At 30.0% G+C, this 25657-nt stretch overlaps 2 protein-coding genes and 1 pseudogene across 3 annotated transcripts; all 3 read left to right on the forward strand.

The window, feature by feature from the left end:
- Positions 1 to 1575: 1575 nt before the first annotated feature.
- On the forward strand, positions 1576 to 3699 carry LOC149887989 (uncharacterized). Of its 2 annotated transcripts, none has more exons than XR_016452821.1 (2): positions 1576 to 2789; positions 2879 to 3699. XR_016452821.1 is itself a non-coding variant. In XM_090088496.1 (2 exons), exons 1-2 carry the CDS (start codon positions 2379 to 2381, stop codon positions 2906 to 2908), a joined length of 441 nt encoding a protein of 146 aa, XP_089944622.1. In that variant the 5' UTR covers positions 1689 to 2378; the 3' UTR covers positions 2909 to 3699. The 2 variants fall into 2 exon arrangements, 1 of the variants encoding a protein (XP_089944622.1); XM_090088496.1 differs by having other exon boundaries at positions 1689 to 2789.
- A 14987-nt stretch (positions 3700 to 18686) lies between these two features.
- On the forward strand, positions 18687 to 20207 carry LOC149887990 (5-hydroxytryptamine receptor 1A-like; annotated as a pseudogene).
- Positions 20208 to 20346: 139 nt separating this feature from the next.
- LOC149887991 (putative G protein-coupled receptor No18) lies at positions 20347 to 22540 on the forward strand. Its single transcript, XM_090088213.1, has one exon. It carries the CDS (start codon positions 20766 to 20768, stop codon positions 21960 to 21962), a length of 1197 nt encoding a protein of 398 aa, XP_089944339.1. The 5' UTR covers positions 20347 to 20765; the 3' UTR covers positions 21963 to 22540.
- Positions 22541 to 25657: the final 3117 nt, after the last annotated feature.

Consider the following 25657-nt stretch of genomic DNA (forward strand, 5'->3'; position numbering starts at 1 on the left):
TCTTTTTTTGACGCCTTTTGGGGATGATACTATACTAGAATGTACATTATCTAATACTTCAATGAAAATAATATTGTTTCTTTTACAAATACTGAGAAAACTATTTTAAACAAAATTAGTTTTCTCAATGCTAATACAACATAATACTATGTATCTATCTATCTATCTATCTATCTATCTATCTATCTATCTATCTATCTATCTATCTATCTATCTATCTATCTATCTATCTATCTATCTATCTATTTATATATATATATATTAGGGCGGGCCAAAATTTTTGTCGATTAGAGCCGCCCCCTAGGATGATTCTATGGACAATTCTAAGCAACTTTGGTGAAGGAACCATAGGTCTATCTCGATTTTCGAGTCTCCCACTTTTCAAAAAATGATTTTTTCCCATAACATCGTTTTCATTCAAAATTCGATTTTTTATTCATTGTTACATTATCTTTTTTATGTGTATATAGGGGGTTTTTGGGGAAGAAAAATTCATTTCTGATCTTGATTTTTACCTATGACCACCGCCAGAGGGCGTTTCATGCATATTTTAACTATTTTTCGTCTGTTTTCCGAGAAAAATTACAAGTTTTTTGGTAAAATTGATCTTTATTTTATTTTTTTCAACAGGGACTCAACTTAAAAAATAAGAACATGTGTAAAAAATTAAAAAAAAAAAGAATTTAGTAAGAAAAAAAGCGACAAACTGTTGTTGCTTTCAAGTCAACAACGTATTTATTAAAAAAAAAAAAATTGGTAAAACATCATTACCGACATATTTGGCCGAAAACCAAACTGGTCCTTAGGGGCGAAATGTCATTTGACATTTCGCCATCAACTATATACTGTTTCCGTTGCTCATTCATTCTAGAAAAATCTGCGAATGTTAACACATGAATTTTCAGTTTTGGAAAAGAGAATAAAATTAATCTTAAAAGATAATAATCATCGTGCGTATTTACTACAACATTTTATATGAGAGTATTTTTTTGTTTATGTTTTGTAAACAAAGCGTCTTCGAGTCATTTATTTAGCTTCGTTTTTCGTTTCAAATAAAAATTTGATATTTGAATGTAAATAAAATTGTTAGCATTTTTACCATTGTGTATTTACCAATTTGTAGGTGGAAAAAATATATTCAAACCAAATGCTCTAAAATATACTAATTTCAGTTATTTTTGAATTCTTTTAGTAAAAGTATACAATGGATCCAAACAGTGGCGTATCTAGGGTAGGGCAGGCAGGGCACGTGCCATGGGCGCCAGCCTGAAAGGGGCGCAAAAGAGGCTTGGTTGCGATACACTAAGCGAGAATTATATAAAATGAATTAAGAAATAATATATAATATAAAATAAATATATTATATAAAATAAAGTTTGTGTCATCATTTATTAAAAAATTGTAATTAAGCACTTTATGTGGGGGAAGAGGGGCGCGAGATCGGTGTTTGCCCCAGGCGCTATTTACCCTAGGTACGCCACTGGATCCAAATGCATTGCCGTCTACATCGCAAACCGCATCAACATCAACGAGGACCGAAAGTCATTTGAAGCATTTGCCTTCGCACGATGTTGCTGTTTTTGGTGCATCTTGTGATTGAGTGGACTAAATCTGCCAACGAAACAGGATATTTTAAGATGTTTTTTTTTCTTGACCGAACGTGCTAAACTGCAAAACAAAATGTTTTCGTATAAAACATTCGTACCGCACGTAACAGACAAATTGATTGAAATTTGGAGTCAACTTAATGTTGGAATTCTAACAAAAAAAAGTGTTGTTAGAAAATTGGGTACATTGATTGAGAAGTATCAAATCGAAACGAAACATCCAAAAATCGCCACATTCAGAACGTTCGTGCAATCTACAAAAGAATTATTTTACATCGGCAATTGTCAATGTGACTTGAAGGCAGCATTATGCTCGTGTGGATTGATTCCAGATCGTTTGAAAGAGTTCATGCAAGATCAGTCTACTGTCAGAATATTGACGAAACTGGAATTCGAAGAGCCAGCACCAACGTCAACAATGGTATCAACAAGTGTTGAAGAGAGCCAATTAGCATATGAACCAAGTACTGATAGAGATGAGCCAAGTACAAATCCACAAGATGTTCCGCCAGTGATACAAGGACCGTATACTCCCAGATACGATGCTTTGAACTTCGCTGCGATGTGTGATCGATTTGGTGTGTCTGATAGAGTAGCAGCAGCACTCGCAACATCTCTTATGCAAGGCATTTACGTAAAAGATGAACATGGGAAAAAAATAAAGTGCGTCGAGAAAAAGCCAAATGCAGACAAGAATTGCTTCTTAAGCAGTATGATGCATCCAATTTGATAGCATTTTCATTCGACGGCCGAAAAAATGATGCTTTACCAATGGAAAAAATCGATGAGAAGTTCCATGCAAGGATCGTGAAAGAACCACATCTAGTTGTTTTGAAGGAACCAAATTCTCAATTGATAGGCTACACAAAAGTCAAAAATGAAGATGCTGAACACAAATTGATGACATTGAATGCATTTTTCGTCGAAAAAGAAATTGCTCTCGATGCATTAATCGGCATATGCTGTGATGGTGAGCCAACAAATACTGGCGGAAGAAATGGGATTTTGCGTCGATTTGAATTGCATTTGAATAGACCGCTGCATTGGTTTGTGTGCCTTCTGCACTTCAACGAGCTGCCATTTCGTCATTTGTTTGACACTTTGGAAAGATCATCGACCACTGGACCACGAACAACAACCGGAACGTTGGGCAAACAAATTGAAACGTGTGAAAATCTTCCGGTATGTATCATTTGTCATTTTTCTCATCATTTTTTTCTATTATTAAATGGTAAAATTGCATTTAGTTCATCTAATTTCTTTTATTTCAGCTTGTACATGAATTTGAGATATCGTGCTAGAGAACATGCCACCTGATTTAGATCCATTTGAATTATCCACCGATTCAAAGTACTTATACAAAATGGCCAATGCAATTTCAAATGGTGTTATTCCTGCGGATTTGTCTCACATTAAACCAGGACCAATACCACATTCACGTTGGCTCACCAAGGCGAATAGATTGTTGCGGTTGTATGTGTCAACTGAAAATCCATCAAGGAATTTGAAAATTCTGGCAACATACATAATGAAAGTTTATGTGCCGATGCACTTCAACATCAAGTACTATAATTCGGTGGTCTTCGGTAGTGTATTATTTTACAAATTCATTCGTTGGACACAATATTTGGATACAAATCTACGCGGAGTTGAGAATAATGTCATTAAAGACAACTCATATTACGCACATTCCGAAAATATTTTGTTAGCTATGTTATTTGATGAATAAAGAGACACGAAACATCGCAATCAAGAAAATTTTACAATACCGAAGAAATCTGTACGACCCGGGACATCTTAGAGTTTATCAAAAACCTTTGATAAACTTCAATTGTACAGATTATACGAATATGATTGATTTAAATAAAGATGATGTCTTATTCGAACCACCGTTTACGCATAGCATTACGTATGATCATTTGGAACAATATTTAGAATACGATCATCCACCATTGCCTGATCCAAGAATTCCGCTACACATACAGGCAACGGAAAGACATGTTCAATTGCTGGTAAGCGTTTCTAAACATGTTTTAGAAAAAAGTCGACACAGTGTTATGGCAGTTTCATCGGAAAGCCGTGCAAAATACCCCAGACTTGAAAGCAAGAAAGACTTTCAAAAATAACTTGTTTCGCTTTTCTTCCACTAAATTCACTTTTTTTTTATTTTTTACACATGTTCTTATTTTTTAGGTTGAATTTCTGTTGAAAAAAATAAAATAAAGATCAATTTTACCAAAAAACTTGTAATTTTTCTCGGAAAATAGACGAAAAATAGTTAAAATATGCATGAAACGCCCTCTGGCGGTGGTCATAGGTAAAAATCAAGATCAGAAATGAATTTCTCGACCCCAAAAACCCCCCATATGCACATAAAAAAGATAATATAACGATGAATAAAAAATCGAATTTTGAATGAAAACGATGTTATGGGAAAAAATCATGTTTTGAAAAGTGGGAGACTCGAAAATCGAGATAGACCTATGGTTCCTTCACCAAAGTTGCTCAGAATTGTCCGTAGAATCATACTAGGGGGCAGCTCTAATCGAATTTTTTGGCTCCATACAAAATGGCCCGCCCTAATATATATATATATATATATATATATATATATATATATATATATATATATATATATATATATATATATATATATATATATATATATATTTAACTTTTAATTCTGTAATATATGGCTGATGATTGCCGTTAGGCATGAAACTTAAAGTTCCATAATAAAAGTTTTTTCTTTATCGTTTTTAATTATATATATATATGTACATATATATATATACACCTACACAAATGTATAACTACACACATATATACCATTTACATATGTAAATCAATAGAGATCACATATGGAGACAGGTTTTCTGAAATTATTGGGCCACTTATAGAAACAGAAAAGAAAACTTTTAAGAAACCATTGATAGCATCGTGCACATTAACACATGAAAAAGAACAAAGTTTAACGTTAAACAAAAATCTCTTAGTAAAAAAAATGCAAAAAAGCAATATAATGAAGTTCATGATCTTGATAAAGAACTAATGCAAAAACAAATAGAGTTAGCTAATATAAAGAAAAACTTACTCCAGAAAAATCAATAATACAAAAAAAAGAACATGAAATTAAAATGGAAATTTATCCAAAACAAAATTTTCACGGTTAAAATTTTTACAAAGTTTTAAAAAAGCAACACAACAGAATTATTCTATGTGAGGATTATTATTTTCAAACAATATCAGATCCAAATTTTATTTTTTAGTGAAATTGTTTTTTTCATATATAATACTAATTTGAAATATAAAATGTAATTCTTTTGTAACAATATGCAGTATAAATATTTGCAAATAGTGTTTTTGTTATTAGACCTTTATCCATAATCAGACCCAATTTTTTTTTATCCATAATCAGACAAAATTTAAAAAAAAAAGATCAGCCCAAAATTTGATTCCTCTTTGTTTATGCAAAAATATCTCTTGTGAATACTTCAGCACCATAGTCTTGATTACTATTTTGTATTTCATTGCCTCCACAACAATCATTTTGTAGAAGGGCAATGTTGTGAAGCAAAAAACAGGATATTATTATAGCTATGGAGTTTTGCAGTTTTGTTCATAAGGGAATGTTAAGACAAGGGTATCATTTTTTTGATATTCCGAAACAATATTCAACAACAACATTCAACATGCGTGTACTTCTTAAGCTGTAATTGTATCTGATTTCACTTTCATTTTTGGGTTAAAAAAAGGTGTCATTAAATATTGTTTAGAAGGATAGCCAGAATCACTTAAAACATGAACATGTTGGCGAGCTTCAAAAACTTGTTTAATAGCTGAGTTAGCAAAAACAAATGAATCCTAAACACTTCCAAGCCATTGAATATAAGCAGATAAAATTTCTTTTGGAGCACCTGCAATGACCTGGCAATTCAAAGAAAAAAATCCCTTTTTGTTTCGTTATATTTTTGCGCTTTCTCCACAAGGAACTATTATAGGAAAATGTGTTCCATCAATTGCTTCTATACATCCTGGGAATCCTTGAATTTGGTAAAAACTAAATAATGGTTGATAAATATAAATATTTTCTTTATGTAAAAAAATTTTAAAGTTTGTATTTAATAGTAAAATCAGATATCCATGAAAACTTATAATCACTTTTGCCGATTTATCGAAAAATCAGCTTCTGTTGGAAACTTTATGTACTGATATCTTTTGTTAGCCATTTGAATTGAAATTTTCTTAACCACTTGACAAACAGTTGACTGATTAACTTTCAGCTCCTACAAATCTCCTATTACTCTCTAAAAGTGTTTATTTACTGTTACTTCAGTATATTATCATTTGTTGGTATAAAATGTTGTTATTTAAAAACATGAGTCATTCCATGCCAACTGGACCAAGGTCCAACATGGACCCCCTCAGATTTTGATGAAACTTAGTGGGTTTGTTAATGTCAATGAGAAAAGCAATTCATGAAAATTTCAGCATAAAATCTTTAGTGGATCATAAGGTACAGTCGTTTGAAATTTCTGATTTTTCCAAAAATAAAAACTTCAGTAGCAAAAACATGTTTTCTTCATATTTTGAAGGTCTCTATTTTAAAAACAAAATTTCAGAAAACCTTCTAGTTTTTTTTATTGTATAAAACTCTTGACTTACTTTTATAAAACTTTGACATTGATTTCTCAAATGTTACATTTTTTCCATAATGGCTACCTAAAAAAGCTAAAAAATTGTTTGCAAATATAAAAAGTTGATTTTTGATGAGTTAATATACAAAATCTGCAATATAAGAAGTAAAAAAACATATTTTTTTAGTTTCTAAATATGGTAGGCTTCCAAATTTTCTAAAATTTACTGATAAGATACAAATCAGTAAAAAATTGTAGACTTCTAAAAATGGCTGTGGCTAAATCTTAGGAAAATATGCATCCACTGCAAACCACCGGTAACCAAGGACTAACGCTGGTTTTAATAAACTTTTTTTTCTGCTAATTTATTAGACTTTATTTCAGTGATTTCAGAAAAAAAAAATAGTGGGTACTCATGGGGAAGTTGCAAAATCAGAACAATTAAAACTGCCTAAAATGCATTAAAAACAATAAAAATAAAGTTATTGTTGTACTATGTATGAATTAAAAAGTATTTCACAATAAGCACTGGAAGTAAGTTTTTAATTAAACTTGAGTTAAACTCAGTTTTTAACTAGCCCTAGCTCTTACCTGCCCCCTCCTCCAACAATTTTTTTTTTCACATTTTTGCCCAGAACTTAGAAAAAATTTGTAATTGGACACACCACTAAACATACACATATAAAAACTGTGAAACTTAGTTTTAAATTTCAGACAGTAAGACTGCATATAAAACTTATAAGTAACCTGTTAGGCTACAATGAAAAAAAAAAGACTTTCTTGTCTAATTTACCCAATATTTAATACCATGACCATAAATTTTGTAACATTTTCCCAACACACTCACTATTCCACCCCTCCCCATTAATTTGACTTATTTGACTATCATGTTCAAATTTAGATTACAACTTATACCAAGTTAATATAATAACTTATATAAGTTATTTGATTTGTCAACACAATGCACAAGTTGATTATGTAATAAAAAATATTATCTAATAAACAATAAATATAAACATTGAATCTTTCAAATAAATTTTTGCTAAAAAACTGTTTAAAACAAATAAATCTAATTTATAATAATTTTGCTAGATTGTTATTTAATTGTTACTTATGCTATTGTACAAATATAGTATTTCAGTTTTTTATTGAGCTGATAGTTCATAGCATCTACAAGTTGTTGGTTGAACTTTTAAAGATGAAATTTTGCATAAAATGTGCATTATTGGAACCCAGCAAATATCTTCTTTATGTGGCCAAGTAAAAGTGTTTAACAAAATAGACTGCATCAGGAACTTGATAAGAACATCTTGATTTTGTTCAGATATTTCCACAATATTGCCTAAAAGCCATTTTGCATCATAAAAACATGTTATGTTAGTTCCTGGTGAAAGAGAAGCAAGTAGAACCATATGGTACATTTTAGAAACATTTACATTAGTATACATATTATCAAATGACACCTGTCTCATCTGTAAAGTAGTTAATGATTGTGGTATAAAAAAATGGTGGTTTCTTGTTCCTGGAATCGTTGAACAAGTAGCATAACGCTCTTCTAATTTAAACTTTATGCAATGTAATACAACTGCAGCATTTGAAATGTATTGAAAATATATTCCTTTAATATTTTGTCTACACCAATCATAGATTTTTTCAGGTGAATTGATAGGATCTGTTAGTGATTGTAAACTGGCCCTAGCTACAAGTCTTTTGACAGAACCCCCAACGCCATAACAAGCACTTTTTCCATGTGATGTGGCAAAAAATGCCATTCTGCAGATACTTTATGATCTAGTTCATGGTGACATAAGTTAGATATGTTTTTATAATTTTTATATTGTGAACCTGCACCATCACTAAAATAAATGCAGTGGTTAAAGTAAGGCATCAACTCTTTTAAATGTTTTATTACTTCATAATGAAGCAATGAACTGAGTTTGTATTGTGTTGCAAATGATCTGAAATAATACAAACGCTTTTACATTTTATCATATTTTCTTCCATATAGTAAATAGCAAAAGGATGCAATGTTGCTTGACTGTTGTTCCAATGGAAACCTTGTACTGCATCTTGAATTAAAAAAACTGTAATTTTCAGCTAAGTCTAGTAATACTAAAATATGATTATTTGGTAATGTTATTTTTAGATGCTGCAAATATGCTGCTTGATTTTTGGCTAAATAATGATGATCTCTTAATTGGTCTATTTGTTGACAAGCTTTTTCAATAAAATCATCCAGTGGAAGAGTTAGTGTAACTATATCATCCTTTTTGTTGGCTTTTTAGCACTGATTAAAGGTGATTTCTTCCAAGCTGTGTTAATCAAATATAGCAGTAAGATACTCTTTAAGTGTGTTGGTATCTGGGCAGTTATCGCAACTTGGATTTAGTGACTTCATTTGCAAGCGAGTTTTGAATTTTTTGTTGCTGTTACTCATGCTTATTTATTTGCTTACAAATGAAATAATATCGCAAATTCACATACTGTAAACTGAACTAAAACTATCCTCTAAGTAGAAGCGTAAAATAAAATCTCTATGTAAATTCATTATCATCAAAAAGATAGTTATAACTACTACAAATCTACTTTAAATCATGAATTTTTGTAATATCACTTGTAACATCATATTTTTGTTCCAAATAAAATAATTAAAGTGATTTTTGGGGTCCCAAGCATGTGATTTCTGTAGCGCCTTAGGTACTTCCCTAAAGTATAAGTTTGCAATCAAAGTACTATATGAAGGGGATTTTAAAAGAACAAGCCATCCCAAAAAATGGGAAAGTTTAAAAAAAATTCGAAAAAATTATAAACAATTTAAGCCATGCGGTTTTTGAGGTCCCCTACTAAAATATAGCGAAACTTTACTTAAGGTGGTTCCTACATAATCAAAGTGGAAATTTTTTCAAAAATTGACTTTTTGGCAAATTAGATATTCTAATGTAAAATTTATTGCTCTTTCTCGTGGTATATACTTGTTTTTAAGTTTGTTTATGCTTTTTACAATATTTTTAATTTTATACAGGTAGGTGCCTAGCAACGGCCATAGCAACCGTTTTATTTTTTAAGTTAATATCTTAAGTGTAATTTAAAACTTTAAGTAGTACATCTCTTTTGCTATTCTAATGTTGCCTTATACGTCAAAGTTGGACATGTAAATAAACGAATAGGTTTTCGACTTAGGGCACTAGTATAAGAGTATAAAAATACCTCTACCCTATTTGGTGGAAAAGGAAAATTAACAAACAACTCCATCAATTCAATAACAAATTATTATGGAATTGCCATTCAAAGAAGTTTAAAACTAAATTGGACTAACGATGAAAAAATTTACACAATGAAAAAGTGGGTAGGTGCTATCCTTCATCATTGTACCAACTTTTCTAACTTAGATAAGCGCCACATGTTTTGTCCACCAGGAGAAGAATCAAGGTGTAGTTATAAGAAAAATAAACTTAAAAAACACAAAGAGAAGATTAATTTACCAGAGTGGATATTTCCTATCTTGTCAAAGTTTTTCCAAGATCTTTCAAATGATGATCTTCTTCGCAAGTGCATCCACGGGGAAACTCAAAATGCTAACGAGTCCCTGAATAATATTATCTGGATGAAATGTAATAAGCAAGTCTTTGTAGAAAGATCAATTCTACAGTAAGGTGTATAAAGTGCTATTCTTCAATTCAACGAAGGTCAATTTGGACTTGTTGAAGTGTATGAAAAACGTGGAATACAGACCGGTGTCTGTTTTAATATTATATTTGAAAAAATGAACCGACGCAGCATCCAAAATTTACTTATTAAAACATCAGAGAAGACAAAATCAAAAAGAAAAAAACTAAAAGCCATCATGAAGGGTTTATTGGATAAAGACTTACATAAAGAGGGAGGAGAAACTTATTTAAAAGGAGGATTTTAGTTTTAAAAACAAATTTTTTTCTTGTTTTTTGATTTTCTACCGTATCGTTTTTCAAGAAAATTGTCTCACAAAAAACATCATAACTTTTGAATTAATAGTGATAGCTACTTGAATTTTTCAGGACTTATTCATCCAGTGTACTGCTAGTGCCTGAGTTTTTTTCAAATAAGTTTATTACTTGTAAGTTGTGGCTAGGGAACTAAGATCAAAGGCCTAGTAGCACATTTTTCGAAAATACAGTTGTTTTGAAGCATAACTTTTAGTAGAAACATGATGTTTTAATAAAAAAAACTCACGCACTAAATACAGGTAGCACGAACAAGTATACGAAGTTTGAAAGTAAAATGAGCTTTTATTCATGAGTAATTGTGTTTCTAGTAAACTCAATTTTTAGGGATTATTTTGACTATTATAGGCCTCTATGTGATCATCAATATATTATTGGTGTTCGAAAATTTTTTTTTTTTTACACATTCTGTACCTACATTTGAGAAAGTTAATGCTTAATGAATAAAAAGTAACTTTTTTTGATTACGTAGGAACCACCTTAAAAAAAAAAAGATAAAATAAAAATACCAAAATACTTCTAAACCCTTGGGAAAAATTTTTTACCGTATAAAAGCATATAAGAAAGCAAAATAAAGTTAAATTATTTGTTTTGTACAAAAGATACGACAAAAGAAAAAATCATGTGGTTTTTGGGGCCCGTACAAAGCTTATGACCAGGTATTAAATCAAACTCCTTCGCAACATCCAAACTGATAATTCTGATAGATTCTAAAAGGTAACACAATGATAAAACATTAAAAAAGCCATTATCTTTTAAAAAGTTAATTAAATAATAATTTATATATGTCAAGTTTTTTTAAACTACTTTTTAATTTAACTTTGTGTTTGTTGAATGGATTGCAACAAAAGCTTCCATCATACGAAGTCTCAAATCTATCCAAGTAGACCTTTTCATGGTGATTACAAATAGTTTGAATATGATTTACTTTACTCCGCAAGTGTACAAGTTCTTTTTTTGTTAATTCCTCAAAAATTTTAATTTTTTTTGATTTTGGTAAATTTTACTTCATGACAATTATAATTTTATGCTTTTCCAATGGAACATTGAATTAGATCTAGCAATGCACTTGTCATTTATTTTTTATTACTACCTAAAAAGATTTACTTAAAAACAAGTTTTGAAACTAAGGTTTCCATAACTTTTGGCACAACAAACATATAGGAATTGATAAAATTTAAATAAAAAAAAAAAGATATATAAAAAAAAAATCGTTTGTGTATATAGACACTTCATACATCAGACATATTTCTTTCTAAGTTCTAGGCAAAAATGTGCATGTTAAAAAGTAAATGCTTGGGACAGAAGGGGGGGGGGGGCAGGGGGCAGGTAAGAGCTAGGACTATTTAAAAACTGAGTTTAACTCAAGTTTAATTAAAAACTTATTTCTAGTACTTATTGTGAAATACTTTTTAATTCATACATACTTTGTATTAGAATATACAACACAAACTAAAGTACAACAATTACTTTATTTTTATTGTTTTTAATGCATTTTGGGCAATTTTCATTGTTCTGATTTTGCAACTTCCCCATGAGTACCCACTATTTTTTTTTTTGAAATAACTGAAATAAAGTCTAATAAATTAGAAGAAAAAAAAGTTTATTAAAACCAGCGTTAGTCCTTGGTTACCGGTGGTTTGCAGTGGATGCATATTTTCCTAAGATTTAGCCACAGCCATTTTTAGAAGTCTACAATTTTTTACTGATTTGTATCTTATCAGTAAATTTTAGAAAATTTGGAAGCCTACCATATTTAGAAACTAAAAAAATATGTTTTTTTACTTCTTATATTGCAGATTTTGTATATTAACTCATCAAAAATCAACTTTTTATATTTGCAAACAATTTTTTAGCTTTTTTAGGTAGCCATTATGGAAAAAATGTAACATTTGAGAAATCAATGTCAAAGTTTTATAAAAGTAAGTCAAGAGTTTTATACAATAAAAAAAACTAGAAGGTTTTCTGAAATTTTGTTTTTAAAATAGAGACCTTCAAAATATGAAGAAAACATGTTTTTGCTACTGAAGTTTTTATTTTTGGAAAAATCAGAAATTTCAAACGACTGTACCTTATGATCCACTAAAGATTTTATGCTGAAATTTTCATGAATTGCTTTTCTCATTGACATTAACAAACCCACTAAGTTTCATCAAAATCTGAGGAGTCTATGTTGAAATCCTAAAATTTTGGTCTATTTGGCATGGAATGACCCAATATAAAGTCTATAATAAGAAGGTACCATTTTATGATTGTTGTTGTACAGATGAAAGAGGGCACCCTCAATTGTTAACATTGTTGTTAATAATGTTATTAGCTAATATTTCTTTGGAAAATCTGTAGCACCTTTTAAATTCTATATCCTTGTAAACCTCTAACGTATTGGCTGTCAATAATAAACCTTGGTATGTGATTTGGCGTATTTCTTCTTCTTCTTCTTCTTCTTCTTCTTCTTCTAAAATTCAGCTCATACCGATTCATTTTTGAACATTTTTAAACAAGTTTTTTTTAAATACTTCATACTATTTACTTCTAATGAACTCTCTTTTACTCCTTTTACACTTCTCTCTTCTTTGTATAACTGGAACTGTTTATTACTAAATAGAATTTACTTTTATACTGTATCACATAAACGTGCCTTAATCAACAGCCTTTTATAATGCTAGGACGTTTGACTTGCTAATAAGCATTTCTAATGGCATCAAAATATGACATGTTGGATCATTACATACGAGTTACAGGATGTTTTAAAAAACACACGTTTTCAAAATGTTGGTATTCAGTTTTCTGTAATGAGTTCATTGACAGATATACTTTCACAATGCAGCCTTCTAAATTAATAACGTCAATATACCCAAGTAACTACTTTTGCTTGTTAAAAGCTCATTTTCATATTTGCAAAGGTTGTAAAAAGTTATTTAGTAAAAGTAAAGTTTTGTTACTCATCAGCAAAATGATAATGGCGGTTTGTTTTTATTTTCAAGTTTGGATTCAAGATTGGTCAGGAGCAGACTTGAAAAAATGAATGGAAAATCCAAAAATTCTCATTTTTCAAGTCTGACTTCAATTCAGTTTCGCTTCTTGCATTCCGTTCAAAGTCAGATTTCAGATTAGAAGTCTGACTTGAAATTTCAAGTCTGTTTCTTGCATTCGGAAGGAACTTTCGCTCTCAAGTGTGGTTTGAAGTCAGACTTGAAAACGGGAGTTGAAGTTCGTTTTATACATTTGCTCAAGTCGCACTTTAGGTTTGAAGTTCGACTTCAAACTTGAAGTTCGGTTCTTGCATTCCACCCTTAGTTGCAATTATTTCCCAACGATTGGAGCTGAAGCTTTACTAAACCTCAAGTTTAAACCATAGATAAAACTTACAATATTGAAAACTTATTAAAGCTAAGTAATCCGATGTGACCAATCAAATGTATTCCACTTAATGTATACATAAACTCTGATGGGATATTAATAGGAAAGGAATGATAAAGTTTATTTATTCTGAAATTTTTATCGCTGACAAAATTTTTTATCATTAAGTTAAATAAATTGTTATCACCAGAAAACATTTTTTTTTGTAATAGAAATTTTTCATATATATATATATATATATATATATATATATATATATATATATATATATATATATATATATATATATATATATCGGTCACATCGGATTACTTAGCTTTAATAAGTTTTCAATATTGTAAGTTTTATTTATGGTTTAAACTTGAGGTTTAGTAAAGCTTCAGCTCCAATCGTTGGGAAGTCCAAAAACATTTAGCAAACTTCTAATTTTATTTCAATTTTTTTTTCTTTTTTTACTTATTTATATTCTCAAACTATCTTTATACTTTTATTTACACTTTATTTATTTTTTTCTTATGTTCTCAAACTGTTCTCATGGCTGACAAAAGTATCCGACGAGTGTAGCTTTAATTTAAAAAAAAAAAACGAGTATAGTTTTTTTTTTTTAAAAAAAAAAAACTATACTCGTCCGTTTAACATAATTTATGTTCAGAAAAACTATACGCATAATTTAAAAGGTGATATGAATAATCTTTAGTATTGAACCAATTTCTACAGGGGAGAGGTCGGAGCATTGGTACACAAGGTGTTTACATTATTACAATAAGAAATTTCATCAAAAAAAGCGCAATTTGAAAGAAAGATAAAACAGATTTTAAAACCAACGAAATATTTTGTAACATATCAAGAAACATATAGAGAATTTATTTAAATTGCCAGTATTTAAACATTTATATTTAAACTGCATAGGTGCATAGTGTATGAAAGAATTAGCGAAGCATTTGAGAATAAGAGCCACGTTGTAAAAGATATATTTTACCACACTGTACCAAGTATATATGTAATCTACAAAACAGATGTTAAAAATTGTGCACCAATTTTTCCCAATTTCATTGTACCAATCCTCAGCCTCTACGAGTGAATGCTTTGAAATGAAATATCTTTTTATGTACTAAAAACTTTTTAATTTTTTGAGTTTTAGGTTTAAACTTAAGTTTGAGCAAACTAAAATAATAAAAAGCGCTCTAAAAATTAGCGTATTCACGTGAAAAAAATCAACGTAGCGGCAATAGAAACAAAAGGTAAATTTACAGGTAACAAATGCTTAAAACCTAACAACATTTTTTGTGGAAAAAGTGATTATAAACAACTTTTGTATCTGCATTCAAATTTTGTTGCTGAGGTTTTGAGAAGATTTGAAAGTTTAGATACATAGAAATAAGTAAAAAAAAGAATTAAGCAAAACATGAAAACTCGCTCCAAAATAAACAACAAAGAAATAGCAAGTAGATTATTGGTTTCCGAGATTTGTGTCAGAAAAACTGAGAAAATATTTAAAACGAAAGGTGGTATCAAACGTCATCCATAATCTGGAAGGTCAGAAAAAATCAACTCAGGTCAAACACTAAACTTGAAATCAATTAAATCTATTTGGGCTAGGATAGAAAAAACAAAACAAAAACTAGTCGAGGTAAGTCACATAAGTGTCAAAAAACGAAAACTAGACAGGATTAAACAAGTGAGTCACATAAATAGTCTAAAAACGAAAACTAGACAGGATTTGGAGAGCTTAAGTAAAGTTCAAATAACTCATGGTACCCTAACAAGAGAGCTGTAAATTCTAGTTGAAGTGTCAACTAGAACTTACATCTATCTTGTTAAACCGAGGCAAAAGAAACGTGTTGGCACGCAAAACAAAAAACAAAACGTGTAGCATGTAAAAAAAAAGCATGCGGAGAATGTTTTAAGAATTAGTTTCGATGTTTGGTTTTGTTGAATCAATTTTGTCTCACCGTGATTTTTTTTTTTATTGATTTATTTTATTATTTTTTTCGATGACAAAATAAAGTATACTTGTATGCTTCAAACAAAAATATTCTATGACGCTAGTCTTTTTTGAAGACACAGTATTGATTGGATTTCTCCATCGATTTTGAATTAAAACAGCTTTATAATATTTAACCGTTTGTTTAAACATTAGTAAATGTATTAAAAACAAAGTTTCGAATGCAAATGGCATCATAAATACATAGCTGTGACCTTGCTAGTGTAAATATAACGTTATAGAAAAAACTCGATAAGTGCTAATTAACTGCGAAAAAGCATAAGTGCAAACATAACACATTATTCCCCCCTTCTCCCATCCCAATGGGCGAATAATAGTAATAAAATCAATCTGGTGTGAGTGCGCTAATTTAAAAGTTCGGTATTAATAAATCAGTTCTATTTACAGCTTTACATTTACCATAGTCATAATAACAGATAGTCTGGCCAGTGAAGCCGTTTTCGCAAGATTCTATTGTTTTCAAACAATAGAAGTTAAAATTTTGAATTTATGTTGAAAATAGTTAATTTATCGTGCCCAGTCTACTAACTAGTGCACAAAAATCTAAAAATTGGCAAATTTTGGAGAGGAGCAGTCTATTGATTCTCTTATATTAGATCTAGAATCAAACGTTTTTTTTTGAAAAAAGTAAGTTTCTTAATGATGTCGATGCTTTTCTTACAGAAATTGAGAATGGAAGCGTTTCAAACAACTTTAACTGCCAGCAGTGTGTGAAAAAATGCAAATCAGAGAAAGGACTCAAACACCACATAACAACATATCACTTTAAGATTGACTCTTCAACACTGCAAAGAAATGCAGCAACTGATATTAAGCGTGCGTGTACTGCAGAAGAGTTCACAACTTTCATTAAAAAAAGCATTAAATTTGTGGAAAACGATCTTTGCTACCCTCCATATATCAGAGATGAGCTTTCAAGGTACAGTTTCTCAGAAGATGATGCAAAGAATTCATTCGATCTAAGAAAGGAAGTTATTGAAAATTTTAATGGTGATACAGAAGTTTTTCATCCACAATTTTACAAAGGTCAGAAAGGTTTTATGAAAAATCTCACAAATAAAACCTCAACTCTTGTAGGATATGACCTTGCAAATCACATTTTGGCTCACTTGTATAAGTCTAAAAATGCCACCTCAGTTTTAATTATTGATGATGAAATTAAGTTTATAGATAAAGAAAAAAATTTAATTGAATATTTGGGTGGATATGTGTTTAGTACTTTTTATTGAAGGATATGTTATTCAAAAAGTTGACAAACCAGATTTGACAAGAAACACTCTCAATTTTGTTGGCTGGAAAAATTGTAGAAAATGATTCTAATTATTTTGACAAATATAATCATGATACTAATAACCAATTTGCTATTTTAAAAAATTGAGGTGGTCTTTGGTTTACATCATCTGATGCTTTGCCACTATTTTAAAAATAGCAGGAAATAGCATTTAGAAAATCAACAAAAGTTTGAAGTAAAAATGCTGACTGCAGAGTTGCTTCAAGATGTTGGGGTTTTATCTCACTTCTCAAAAATTTGCAATGTTTCTTCTACCAAAATATCTGAAGAATTGTCTCTCAATCTTCTGGACCATCTTTCAACTCTTTACATTTGTGTTTGCTCATTTTCCTGTTCAAAGGACCTTGTAAATTTGCATAAAATCATATCTATAAACAAAAGAACAAATTCGTTAAGAAAAAAAATCAAGAAAAGATCGTTGAATTCCACTGAATAAAATTTTTTATGTTTTTATAAAAAAATAAAATGTTTAAATAAAAAATAGGCATTTGTTATTTTCATAGCCATAAATGTCATTAAAAACATAATCTTGCATAGGAACTATATTGCAGCATGATGGAGAGGTGCAATAATTGATAAAGTGAAAACCAAATGAAGTTAAGTAAGTTCTTATTTTAAGCTTCAAATTCTTTATAATTAAAAGTAGTTTAATAGTTATTTATTTTTATTATTTTATTAAAATAAGTTTATTAAAATAATTTTGAAATAAATAATGTTAAGAATTTTAAAAAACACCATTTACCTTTAGTTTACACAAGCATATTACTCTAATCGTCACATGTATATATATATATATATATATATATATATATATATATATATATATATATATATATATATATATATATATATATATATATATATATATATATATATATATATATATATGAGAGAGAGAGAGAGAGAAAAAGAGACACACACACAATTATTTTATACAAATAATGCCTTTATAAGGTTTTTTGCTATAAATATGGTCGTTTTTGATTTCCTTCTTTTGATAAGTTCATTTTTTATTACAACTTCGGCGTGGTAATTTCTCTTTGGTAAAGGTCTTTGGTTCTGAATTATTATCAAGACTATTAGTTCCTATAATTGGTAACCTAATGTTTTCTAAGGAGAGATTTGGGCAAGTGTGAAGGTCATAGTTTAGATCTTTATAAAATAATTCAGATATCTGATTCCACAAACTGTGATTATCAGTATTCCGCATATATCGCGTCTTTGTTTACAGTGTGCACCAGTTAGTAGACTGGGTTCTAAAAAAACTCTAACAATAAGATAAACAAAAACGCTCCTCAACTGGCAAGACTATGTATTTTATGACTATGCATTTACAGCTATACAATTACAAACGAAACTCGTAAAATCGCAGGTTGAGGCGTTTTAACCGAAAGAAAAAACAAACAAAAAAACAAACAAAAACAAACAAAAAACAAAAAAACAAAGTAAATGATACTGATTTTGATCGATAACATTTTGTTACAATATTTATCAAAGGATTTTTCATGTTTCAATAAAAAACTGTTTCTCCGCATCGAATAAAGAACTAAAACTTTTTAGGCGTTGTTTTCTTTTCAAACTTGTTTGCTCATGCCTTCCTAAAACCATATAAAAGCTTCATAAGCATTTTAGCTTAGAAGAAAACTTGGAATCATTATAGGTGTATATGGTAATTATCATTTTTTCTTTAGACCCATATCGCTGTTTGGATTACGTACAAGTTTTAACCTAATTACTTGGTAAACAAATTGATAATCATCTTTGTGGTTACATTTCTCGGTAAAAATTTTTTTTGACGCATCAACCATGGCATTAATTGATCATAAGGATGTAAAAGAATCAAAGACTGTTATTGCAATCAAAATGGTTTATTTGATTTTTTGTGTCATCCTTGGCGTATTTGGCAACTCGGTTGTTATAATTGCTATTTTAAGAAATAAGAAGTTGCAAACAGTTACAAATTACTTTGTATTTAATCTGGCGATAGCGGACCTTTTATTTACGGTATGTGGTATACCAACTATTATATCGCCCACAATTGCACAAAAATGGCTCTGGGATCGTTTGTTTGTGACGCAGTAGGCTTTTTAAACTCCCTTTTCTGCACAACGTCAATATGGACTCTTGTTAGGATCAGCATCAACAGATACTTAAATGTAGCTAAAGCCAATGAAATAAAAAATCTTTACACAAGAAAAAAGACTTTTAAAATTATAGTTTGTGTGTGGATATTTTCAGCGATTGTTTCTTTCCCTCCTTTGATTGGTTGGAGTGAATTCAAATCAGGATCTAATTTCTGCACAGTAAACGGGAAAAAATCGCTATTCTACTTTACTGTCCTAGGTTTGGTTGCATATGTTATACCTTTGATATTTTTAACTGTGCTATATTCCCGCATATTTTTTATGCTGCATAAACACAAAAATAAAAGGCTAAAGATTGCTACGAGAGCGCAATTTCAAACTATAAAACAGGCAGTTGTCGAGTCATTATCATTTGACGATATGTCTGTTTCGTCAAACTGTTATCGTTCTATAATAGAAAAGTTCAATAATAAAAAAGCGAAAGAATTCTTATCTAATTGTAACACGGAAGTTTCTTCAGAGGCCAAATATAATAAAGTTATAAAAGAGAGCGTTTCTTTTGAGCCTCTAGCAAACTCGCCAGCGACTGAAAATTTGCATAAAATCACTGTAAAAAAGTATTTTAAACAAATTCGAATAACAAAGATGTTGATGTTTCTTGTGATCAGCTTTTTTATATGTTGGACCCCATTTGTCGTGGGATCAACATTATATTCTTTGAAGTTTGAAACAAAACGTTTTCATGCAACAACATTTGGAGTAATGTGCGCTTGTTTGAACGCCATATTGAATCCTTTAATTTACGCCATTTTGAATCGTAACTTTAGACAATATGTTTTCAAAATACGAAATATTCCTTTTTGTTGCTTTTTAAGTAAAAAGCATCAACAAAAATAAATAAACGATTTTATAAAAATAAAATCGCAAATTGAGTAATGTAATTTATATATAACTTATTTGATCTGCGACTAAGTATACTAGAACGATAATTAAAGAGAGATAATTAGAGAGAAAAATTACAACTTCTAAAGAAAATGCGTCATCAAATCAGAAATGCCTGATCTCCCTTATTCATACGAGACTCATATTTCTTTTCTTTTTATCACAGAGCGAATCCTTTAGAACTCATAGAGCAACTTTTTTGGGAATAATAAATTGTAAACATATGCGAAACACATTATTTCGATGTATATTTATTACATGCTTCTAATAATTAAATATAAACAAATATTATTCGTAAGAACACCGACGTTGTTTTCATTGATGTCACTTAAAATGCTCAAAAAATTCTCACAAGTATTTAAACAAATAATAATTTTGAATCAGAGGATGAAACAAAGAACCTGGTTTTTAATCGTTTAGCGTTATTTGTATTTTTTTCTTATTACGAAACCAAACATTTAAATTTCTTTTCGCAATTTTTTTGGATTCAGCTTTGTTGTAAAGTTTTTTCAGAAACTGTATGTGAATTTGGCTGCTGGGTTTGATTATAATTTATTTGAAACGTCATTATGATGTTTCTTTATTACGTAGAAATTAACTTTTCAATTACAAACAGAAGATATTTACTTCGATGTTGAAATCTGCCGGTGATTATTTCAAAACGCTTTTTTGTATAAAAACCATAAAAACCTTCTATGCGAGAACTACCAGATTTCAAAAAATCTTTTTGAAAAGTAAAAAAAAAAATGGTGATTTAAGCAACAAAAGTTCCTTGCTTGTCATCATGTATTTTGCTTAGGCTTGACGAAGTTATTTGATTCATTTAAAACTCTGCAACTCTGACCATCTTTTATCAAAAATGGCTTTCATCGATCGAAGTGACATCATGGAGCACTCCGTTTTTATTATCAGAATTAAATCTGCATATTTGTTTATTTGTATTCTGTTGGGTACAATTGGCAACACGGTGGTTATCATGGCAATCTTAAGGAGAAGGAAACTGCAGACTGTATCAAACTATTTTGTACTTAATCTCGCTATAGCTGACCTTTTGTTTACTGTATGTGGCATACCAACTATTATTACGACCACAATATCAAAGAAATGGCTGCTGGGATCTTTTGTTTGTGATGCAGTTGGTTTTTTAAACTCACTTTTCTGTACAACCTCAGTATGGACTCTTGTTATGATCAGTATCAATAGATACTTAAACGTAGCTAAAGCCAAAAATGTAAAGACTTTGTATACGCAAAAGAGAGTCGTTTTAATCAATACCATAGTATGGATGTTCTCAGCAATTGTTTCAATTCCGCCTTTAATCGGTTGGAGCGAATTCAAATCTGGCGCTAACTTCTGCACAATCAACGGGAAAAAATCAATCTCCTATTCTGTTTTTATCGGATCGGTTGTCTACCTGGTACCGTTGATTTTTTTAGGTTTCTTGTATGCTCGAATATTTTTCATGCTACATAAACACGAAAAAAACAAACTAAGAGCAAGCGTCACCTCAGAAACTACAATTACTGCTTCTATTGAAGTAGATTTGTTAAATAGCAAGTCAATCATGGCTATGCACTTCAGTTCTGCAGCCAAAGTCACTCACAGTTTTAGTTCGGACGTTCTTCATAGAAGATTTTATGCAGGCCCATTAGCGTTTTTAAAGGAAAATCAGTTGCAAGGAAGCATTTTGCAGCATGGTGTAAATTGTTCAAAGAAAAAAGACGAGAGAGCTCAAAGACGCGTTATCAAAAACTATTTTAAAGAGATGCGCATAACAAAGCTGCTGGTCCTACTCGTCAGTAGTTTTTTTGTATGTTGGACTCCAGCAATCATTGGAATGTTCTTGTATTCTTTTAACATCAATGTAAAAAACTTCGAAGTTGTAACATTTGGCCTTATGTTCGCTTGTTTGAATGTCGTACTTAACCCTATCATTTATGCAATTCTGAATCGCAGACTTCGACAACAAATGATAAAAATATGCAGCGAGCCTCTTTTATTTTTTTTATGCAGAAAGGATCCACGTCAGTTTGACATAAGAAAAGATAAACGTTAACATGCAACTTTCGATTCTCAAGAGTCTCGGAAAACGCTTTTATTTACAATTAGCATAACGAGATGACTGAGACATTATTAAAGCAGAGTACATCGAGCTTATCCAACTTAGATGATATCAACAACTTTAGATCAACTCGTTAATTCATAATGATAAAATACGAAAAGCATATCGATAACCAAGCAATTGATAATCAATATATGCAAATTAAAGAATTCAACAGTACTTGATAAAAATGCAAAAATAATACATGATAATATTATAAGAAATATATTTTAAAAATCATTATAATGTAAACAAAAAGGTATCAACTGGTTTGATTCCATAAAGACTTTTACAGCAATTTTTAGATATAGAAAATATGGAAAAAGGTAAAATATGAAGATATGGAAAACGTATACAAATAGCTTTCATTTGACCATCTTGGATAAGCCTGTAATTTTACTGGTTATAAGTAACACTAGCTATAAGAAATAAACCGAGACTTTTATAAGGAGATTTTTTTAAGTTTAGATAACTTATTTTTAATTTAGTGTGGAATCTACTGATTTCATGATAATATATGGGTTTTAATCGTTTGTGGATAAATCAATTTCTGATTACAAACAGCTGGAAAACCCGGTGCATTGCACCCGGTATTCCAGCTAGTTTAGTATATTTAGTTCCCAACAAACAGGAATGTCACCATTGAATTCAAGGGGTTGTTATTCCTAAGTGCAAAATTTCAGCACGCTTAACCAATCCCCACAGAGTTGCCACACTCCACCTTCAGCTCCTAACCGGGGGCAAAGAGGGGTCGGAGGGGGCTGGAACTTAGTCACAAGGACCCTGAACATGGAGTCCGGACAGGTCTAAACCTAGCCTAAAACCTTGTCTGGGAAAAATTAGACCTGCGTGCAAAATTTGGTGAGGATCGGATTAAAACTGTGGATTTGTATAAAGAACGCACCCACATACACACACATACAAACTTTGGGCTTTATATATTAGATAATTGTAGTAAATTTAATTGAAATCTCATTACATAATTGATTCAAGTTACAACTCTCAAATCATTCTTTAATCAAATTTCAAATATTAAAATTTTTTTCGCTTGTTCTACTTTTATTTAATTGTGTTACATACTGATCGTTTACTTATCTTATGTCCCATAAGTCGCTAAAAAAAAAATCTATTTTATTTTTTCAAATAATTATTAATCAAACAAACTGGAATGATAAGTAAACGTCATGGGAGTGGAGTTTTTATTATTATTATTATTATTATTATTATTATTATTATTATTATTATTATTATTATTATTATTATTATTATTATTATTATTATTATTATTATTATTATTATTATTATTATTATCATTATTACTATTATTACTATTACTTTTATTATTATTATTATTATCATTATTATTATCATTATTATTATAAGGTATGGTGGAAGACTGATTAAATCTCACATATAACGACATTTGTGACACACTATACCACAATAGTCGATGTCTTTTATTATGCTGACATTTTACATGCAGCAGCTCATACCAAGCTGACTTGTGCTTTTTGGAATACTAAGGTGGGAACACTAGCCAAAAAATCCAAGCGCAGTCGATAGCCGATAAAGTCCACTTATTTGACATCGTCTGAAAATGTGCCCGGAACGCGCGAAAAATATAATGCCATGATCAAAAAATTGGACAACCAGAAAAAAAGAGCTGATACAATCACAAAAATACCAGCCGGAAAAAAAAAACACCAGCAATCGAAAGAACACCAGCAATTGAAAGAACACCATCAATTAAAAGAACACCATCAATTGAAAGAACACCATCAATTAAAAGAACACCATCAATTGAAAGAACACCATCAATTGAAAGAACACTATCAATTGAAAGAACACCATCAATTGAAAGAACACCATCGGCAAAACCAGTAGAAAAAAGGGCGAAGCTGGATGAAGCAGAAGAAGATGTTGTTCAAGATTTTTGTATTCTTTACCTAAAACCAATGCATCCTGTGCTCAACCGCAACAATTCCTGAAATTGTGACTCATGCCTTCGAGAAGTTCATGCCAGATGTGTTACAACATTCACCAGCTGCTTCACGTCCGAATTGCGACTCCAACTGAAGTGAAACTTTTTTCCAAATTTAAAAATCATCATTTTTATCATTTTACATCATTTCCAGTTGTTTAAATAAATAAGTTTTAGATCTACATAGTGTTTTAGTTGAATACAGCAATCTGTCAACATACCTTGCAATTTTTGAAAATCAAAAAAATCAATAATTTACGCCGAGAGCTGTAAAATTTCACTCAGTTTGAAATTTAACAATCGGTTGGGACAGAAATATGCTTAGTGAATACCAGCAACTTCCTGCTTTTGAAATTTTTTAAAATATTGATTTTTTAAAGAGCGACATGCAAAAAAACAAAGTATTCGCCACTGTACCTTACATTCCATATATATATATATATATATATATATATATATATATATATATATATATATATATATATATATATATATATATATATGCATGTATATATTTTTTGTCGTATACATTTCACCGAATTTCTTTAGCTTGTTAAACCGTGTCAATGGAAGATCAGCGTAACTGGAGGTAAGTTTAGAACAAATATATATAAACAAGGTGTATATACAGTAAAATTATGGCCGTGATACAATCTTTATACTAACTAAATCTTTACATTTTATATTAACTTAGCATTTGCTTTTTATGGGTGCCACTTTGTAAATGTAATTAGTTAAGAATTAATGTATATATTGCATTACGAAGAGTTTTTATCGCTTTTTCTGATAGCATTCCTAATAATTATAGGTTATATGAACTGTAAAAAATGCCAATGAAATGTTATGTAATGAGTTGTGGCAGTAACAATAATGAAAATAATAATAATAAAAACCAAGTCAAGTTAGAGTACTTAAAAAAGGTGAAAATTAGCAGTCTTGAGTTTTTGAACCAACCTACTTGGTACCTCAGCAATAAACACTATGCTTAATCTAATGGTGTTGAGACAAATACATCAATACCTAAAGTTTTGTTAAGAATTGAGAGTGATTTGAATTTAGATGTATTTTATTCAAACTTTGTTAAAAACAGTTACCAAATTTAGCTCATATTCACAACTTGAGAAAGCTTGGAGATTAATTCTTCAAAAAAATTTTAGTTTCTGTACTTCAGGAACACTTTGATGCGATGAGTCCAACAATCATTTGAACAAAGAAGTAAAATCCTGAAAAAACTGACCGTAGTTTTGAGCATTACTTAGATCAATGTATGAACAACTGAGACAAGACAATCAACTTCCAAATACTTCATTTCTTCAGAAGCTTACATGTTATGTTATATTATTAAACGAAGTGTATCTAAAGCCTTCACTAACATTTGACTGTAATAAATCTGATTCATCAGCAACAACCATATAAAGACTGTAAATAAATCTGATTCATCAGCAGCAACCATATAAAGTTCTAAGTTGGTATCAATTTGCAGTGGTCTAAAATACTTGTTGTATGATGTCAGCATTTAAACCTATTATTGATTTTTTATTTGAGCAGACAAATTATTTGATCAATTATATTCAAAAATTTGATGGAGATTTAATTGCTTTCATTTGTGATATTAAACCATATCAACCAGATTTTATATTCAAAGAAACATGGAAAACAAAAAACCAAA

The sequence above is a fragment of the Hydra viridissima genome, unplaced genomic scaffold (genome assembly GCF_058129835.1).
Source record: "Hydra viridissima isolate aposymbiotic clone 2 unplaced genomic scaffold, HvirCarnegie_v1 scaffold_5, whole genome shotgun sequence".
Taxonomy (NCBI): Eukaryota; Metazoa; Cnidaria; class Hydrozoa; order Anthoathecata; family Hydridae; genus Hydra; species Hydra viridissima.